Source organism: Sinocyclocheilus anshuiensis, unplaced genomic scaffold, assembly GCF_001515605.1.
Source record: "Sinocyclocheilus anshuiensis isolate Anshui unplaced genomic scaffold, SAMN03320099.WGS_v1.1 scaffold93, whole genome shotgun sequence".
In the NCBI taxonomy this organism is placed as follows: Eukaryota; Metazoa; Chordata; class Actinopteri; order Cypriniformes; family Cyprinidae; genus Sinocyclocheilus; species Sinocyclocheilus anshuiensis.
The window spans coordinates 1,176,036-1,182,498 of record NW_015539852.1 but is presented as its reverse complement, the minus strand read 5'-3'; the positions used below and the strand labels follow the sequence as shown (position 1 = coordinate 1,182,498).

The following is a 6,463-nucleotide window of genomic DNA, read 5'->3' as shown; positions in this document are numbered from 1 at the left end:
TTAATCGTTTGACAGCACTAATATATATATATATATATATATATTGTGTACACACAATTTACTTATTTATGTATTTATTTATGATTAAAAAAGTGTTTTCACTTTTAAAGTCCAAGATTGAGAATTGAAAAAAATTACAAACACAAAAAAGATATTTTGAAAAATATCCAAGGTTTTTTTCCTTTTCATACCATGAAAGTTAATTGTTTCACTTTCAAAATAGCTTTATGTTCCACAGAAGAAAGTAAGTCACAGGTTTATAACAGCAAGAGGCTGAGTAAATGTTAAGGGAATTTTGTTTTTGTTTTTTTTGTTATTTAAATGAACAATTCCCTTAAAGCATTTTTGTATTTTTTTTCCCAGCATATTTTACAAAGCTACAATTTCTCAAATGCTCTAGGTGTAAAACAGGCTTTCATTTTATGTAAAGTATGGACAGGTGAAAATTGCTTTAATGTCAGATTTCTTCCATTTGCACCTGCCTTCTCCACTTTTCATTCACGTCAGTGAAATGAGAGAATGTCAAAAGCCCACTTTCAGGTTCTGTTCAGATGCAGTCATTGACACGTCCTTGACATTCTTGCTCCTTTTTTGCAGAGCAGATTCTGCACTCTATTTCCACCGAGCGAATGTTCTCTGCCCTTTTAAATTTTAGTGTGGCAAAGGTTTTTTCTAGCACTTTGGTTGGATTAATAATTTGTGGTCTCTGCATCTGCCTTGACGCGGGTTATAGTTTAGCGCGAGTTAGATATCTTCTTTTCCCTTATGCACATAAGAAAATAAATAAAACGGCCCAAACAGTGCAGCGCTTTTGAAAGTTGTGGCCTGCGGTGCGATGGCACATATCAAAGTTGGATTCCACTTATGTACGCTTGGCCCTAGAGTAAATTCAGCCGTGTAAGCAAATACAAAACTCTTTTGGGTGAAGAATTTCAAATGCTTTCAGCTGCCCTGAATTTGAAGGTAGAACACCGAATAAATGCTTAGAAGTAATTTCCCAGCCCAGAGAGGATTTGATGAGTTTAAAGTTAAGTGGAACGGTGACTGCTGGGGCGGCCATGGGCTGTGGATTGCACTCCGAGTAAAGCTGAGATAGACAGAAAAGCAAAATGCCGTAGACTACATTGCTAGTTGAGTCCCTGATAGCCTGCTTTCCTTGAACAGCCATCCTGTTTTCAGGCAGTGCTACAATCTCAACTTTGTTAGATTGTTTTGCTGCTATTGAGCTATTGGGAGCCTTTACCTTGACACCTCCTGGTTATTTTCTACATACAAATGCATCACTTAGCGACACATTTCTGTATGCTGATCTGAGCGAGTGGGTTTATAGGGAAAAGCGTGCCGGGAAATGGTAATTCGAGATCTTTTTGCTTGCAGGCACAGCTGAAAGCACTACAATAAGGTCAGATTTTACGTGTACTACCTATAGATGAAGCCGAAACACGTACGGATGGCCAGTGTGGACATTTGATTGACAGGCCCGCAATTCTTTTAAGCACATGCATCTGTGGGATAGGCTAGTGTATAATTTTTAAAACTGCTTTGTGCGAGTGCCCCGGCGACTAGATCCAGATATTTGTATGTGTGTTGTGTTGCTCATCACCATTAGGAGAGAAATCTGACCCTCGAAGGAGAGTGCAGAACCATATCTCATGTGGGGAGCAACAGCACTTTGATGAAATGGAACTGTGTTTACCACAGAAATCTTTCAGTGTCCTAGTATGGACGCTGACGCCGATCCCGGCGCTCTAATGAGAACACTACCAGAGCAAATAAACAGACGCGAAGAGCTGCAGAGGAAAATGAGACGACTCTGAAAGTGTTTTGTATAGTACTACAGATGAAATAGCAGCAACTGTGAGTTGGTGGGGTTGCTGCACATGATCTGTGAAAGTGACTGTGAAATATTAATTCCCTTGACGGAAGCTGCACACTTTATAATTAGGCACCATTATGAGCGCAGCTGTACTGAGAACGATTCTTGAAAATCGATGGGTATTGCACATGAATTATATTAAACCGGCCGTGTTCTACACTTTTTGCAGAGTATTCTTTTTTTCGCTGAAGTCCATTTATAATATTAGTCAAGGTTTTTTGTACATGATTTAGTTTTGCATGACCATTTGCAACACTCTCTTTGACCCTTAGGATTAAACAGGCTGGTTTTGTGGCTTCACTTTTAAGAATATATGTAAATAACCTCTTTGCAATACTGTGATTTCTGAATGACCCATTTTTGCTTAGTTATCATAAATGGTCCGAGTGCAGTCAGGAGGAAGTTTTGCATTGGGAATGTAGCATTTCAGGGTGGTTCAGTTTTGAACATAACTCACATAGCTTATATAGAAAATATAGAATTTAGAAAAAAATATTTTTGATTTAAGTCTGATTAGTCTGGTTAGTCTAGGGATATTATCAACTAAAACTATATAAAAAAAAAATGTATTTAAACTAAATGAAAAAGTATACATATAATTATAAATATGAATATAAATAATACAATTAAATATGTTGAAGCACCGAAATTACTAACTGGAAATAAATAAAAAATAAAACTGTAATAAAAATTAATTAAACATTTAAATAGTAACCTTAAAAAACTATTAATAAAAATGAAAAAACAAACAAAAAAAACGAATAAACTAAACTAATAAAAATCAGAAAAAAATAAAATAAAAACTGAAAATATAAAAATAAAAGCCAATTCACAATATTAAAAAAAAGAAACTGATAGTATATAAATAATAGTAAAATAATACTGGTTCAGGGTTTCACAATGTACAAAGTACATTTAAAATAATAATAAGAAGAAGAAGAACTTGAGAAATTTAGAACCTAAATATGAGAAATAATACAGGACTTTATGCTATATGTGTATTCTAGTGATGAAACTGCATGTTCACTTCTCACATTCTTCAATTCTGATCTTCTTGTGTTTGTATATCTTGGTGTTAGGATCTGAACAGCACTCTGAAGAGTCTTCTGTCAGAATGGTTCTCTGTTGGCTTACTCCGACTGGAAAGAATCACTTGGCAGTCCCCATGCGAGATCCTTCAGAAGATCAGCCAGTAAGATCTCTCTTGTATGTATAAACATTTCCTTTTTATTTGTCTTCCCAGTTGAGCCTTTTTTTGTTTGATCCTACAGGTACGAGGCGGTCCATCCTGTGCGGAACTGGACGGATATCAAATGCAGAGTGGGGCCATACCGGAGATGTTACGCCTTCACCCACGCCTCCATGCCTGGAGAGCCACTGGTGGTGCTGCACGTTGCCTTAACTGAGGACATAGCAAATAATATCCAGGTAAATGCAAATGAAACTCACATTTGGTATTCATCACAAAGAATAGTTTATGGCTTGATGGTCAAATAGAGTGTAAATGAATTATTGGGTTCATGAAGGGAGAAAGCGTCCTTGTGCAATGTCATTACTTCTCACCAGTACCTGCTAGGATCAGAAAAATGTGTAAGGAGACAGTAGTGGTGCAAGACAGGGGCTAAAGATGCTCCAAAACTGCACACTGTGCCTAGAATGTAAAGAATTCTTCACTATGGTTCCTGATTCTGGCAATGCCTCCAGTAAATCCTGTGTGAGGTTATTCATTTATCATGTGCCTCTTATTTTCCTAGGGAATTGTAAGAGAGTTTTCCACTCTAGACGCGGATGAAGATGTTAACAAGATCAATGCTGCCATCTTCTACTCCATCTCCTCCACTCAGGCTGGATTGCAGGGGGTGGAGCTTGGAAACTACCTCATCAAGAGGGTGGTCCGAGAACTGCAGGTGGGAAAATGAATGAGAAAATGAATCATAAAAGTGATGTTTATCACAGCTGTTTGAAGAATTTTTGCAGTGGAATATCTGTAGATAAATAATAAATGCTAGGAAAACAGTCTGCTATTTATATGGTAGAGTCAAGCAGGATTTTCAACCTTTTTGATTTGAAGAGCACAATAAAATATTTAAAAGTATTCAACAGTTAAAGTCATGCATATTATATAAATGTGTGTGTGTGTGTGTGTGTGTGTGTGTGCATATTTTATATTAAAATGAATTACTTTTGTTACATTTTTAAGTAAACAAAAATTTAAATAACATTATTTTACATTGAAATTATACTTTAATCAAATTCACATATATTGTTTTTTTGTTTACATTAAAAAAATTAAACAACAATTTAAATTAAAAAAATATCAAAATATCAATATTTTCTTTGTATCAAATTCACTATATATAATCAATTAGAAGTTTTTTTTTGTCTATTTTTCCTTCCTTTTGTGATATGGCATGGCGAGCCAAATCAAAGGTCTCAATGGCCGACTTTGCCCTTAATATGCATACAAAAACTAATACGCAGTATAATTAATTAATTGGTATTTTGTAGTTAACTCAATACAAAATAGAAATTGAATCTAAGGACTGTAATACCATTAATATATTTGTCCCACAGCATCACCTAGTGCCAGGCATTGTACTTTAGCACATTTCTAAGCTGGAAGAGAGAAAAAAGCAGGAAAACTAATAAAATTTCAGCTGTCACCCTCAATAACACGAAGAAGGAGGGACACATGGCATGTCACAGAGCTCCTGCCTCTTTACTAGATGAAGGCGAAATTAAATGGAAAAGAACTGAGAGGCACTCAGCTTTATAGATTCAGATGAGTTTTGCTTCAGCTGGAATGTTGGTGAAACAAAGTGCTGGATGGCTGTTTGTGTAATAGAGGTTAACCCTAGTAAAGAGCTCTCTGCGAAGGGCTGCGGTTCTCAGAGAGCTGATTTACCCAGATGAGAGTTTGAAGGCATCATTTCAGTGGAAATGGACACTCGATAGATATCATTTCATGCAAATTGTGTATGTTGATGCTTTGGGTTTGTATTTGAATTATTTTTTGAAGTGTGTGTGCAAATGCAGCTCACTTGTTTTTCTTCGAAACAAATTCTCTCCATCTTAGTCCATAAATATCCATACGATCCTTATAAAAATGTACCATGGTAACCATAGTTTCCAGTAAAACACCATTGTTGCTCTAGGTACTAAGTTTGTTACTACTGATATAAATAGACTTTTAAATTTTCTGAAGAACAAGCCACACAGTTTCATACGTGATTACTTGCATGCTACGTTTATCAACTTTGTATTAAATCTGTGTGGGAAATTTAAAGCAGTGTATAACACGTAAAAAAAATTGTTTAGTTTAAGTATAAAGTACCTGTGAGAGCTGGCGCTCATCCTTCTGCTGAAGAAAGAGTAAAGGTGACTCACCATGCCACAAGGGGACGATTGGCATGATGGATAGAAAGGTCATGGTGTGATTTAGGAGAAGGGGAGGAGGGTTTGCTTGTCTTTCAGCAGAATCCTCATGGGGCTCTTTTGCACTCACTTTCTATCTTATATTCACCCTCTTCTTGTCCTTACTCTTCATTCTCTCTCGTTCTCGCTCGCTGTAGCTTTAAACCTGCTGACTGATGTTTTACAGTAAATTGAGTTGATGAATGAAAAGTGACCCTTGGACATGCTTAATCTTCCTTCACTCCTGCCCATCTGAAGGAGTGATGCATGGCAAAGAATGAGAGCGAGAGGGAAGTGTGCAGGACTTAAAATCTCTGCTCCCCCGGGGCCAGTCTGACACGTTTGGTTTGTTCAGTGCTTTCTTGTTAAATGTGGGCAAAAGAGGGAGAGAAAATGAGTGTGTCTATGTCCTTGTGGGGGATGAGAAAGGGACACAGTGGACTTGTTCAACATGGTTTTTAAATTAGTACAAATGGAGTGTGGATGGAGGATAAAAAATAAAGAGAAAAAGAAGAGTAAGGAGAGAGGATATAGATATTTTATATAAAAATATCACAGTTTACACAAAAATATTCAGCAACACAACAGTTTTCAACATTGATAATAGTAAGAAATGTTTTTGAGCACCAAATCAGCATATTAGAATGATTAGGAAACATGAGACACTGAAGACTGCAATGGCAGCTGAATTTTGTTTTCCAATCACACTAATAAATCATTTAACAAAGAGTGAAAAATTTAAGGGGGTCTGAATACTTTCCGTACCCACTGTATATAAAAATAGAAGATAGTTATTTTTAATTGTATTTCTCTCTCTCTCTCTCTCACACACACTCTCTCTCTCTCACACACACACACACACACACACACACACATATATACAGTGTATGTACACATTCAGAACTCATTCAGTGCAGAAATTCATTAAAAGAGTCAGTTCATAAGAGTCATTTGCTCATTAAATACTCTTTTACAAAGTCTTGATTTTGTTTTGGGGGTGTACTAGAACAGGCTCTCATACTAGGTTGTTCGAAAAACACATTATTTTTCATGTTTTACATTATTATAACACCTCTCTCCCCAGTCTGGCATAAACTGCTCGAATAGTTCCTGTATCAAATGAAGGCCCGCCTTCTGAAATACGAAATGTGCTGTGATTGGTTAGCTGGGCCA

The 6,463-nt window shown here is 36.4% G+C and overlaps 1 protein-coding gene across 1 annotated transcript in view; it reads left to right on the top strand.

Annotated features, from left to right (window-relative positions):
* The window catches only part of LOC107684663 (malonyl-CoA decarboxylase, mitochondrial-like), an 18,716-nt gene that overhangs the window by 9,894 nt on the left and 2,359 nt on the right, over nt 1-6,463 (top strand). Inside the window, exons 2-4 of the mRNA XM_016480974.1 lie at nt 2,956-3,068; nt 3,148-3,304; nt 3,631-3,783. Coding sequence (XP_016336460.1) covers nt 2,956-3,068; nt 3,148-3,304; nt 3,631-3,783 — 423 coding nt within the window. The remainder of the gene's footprint in view (nt 1-2,955; nt 3,069-3,147; nt 3,305-3,630; nt 3,784-6,463) is intronic.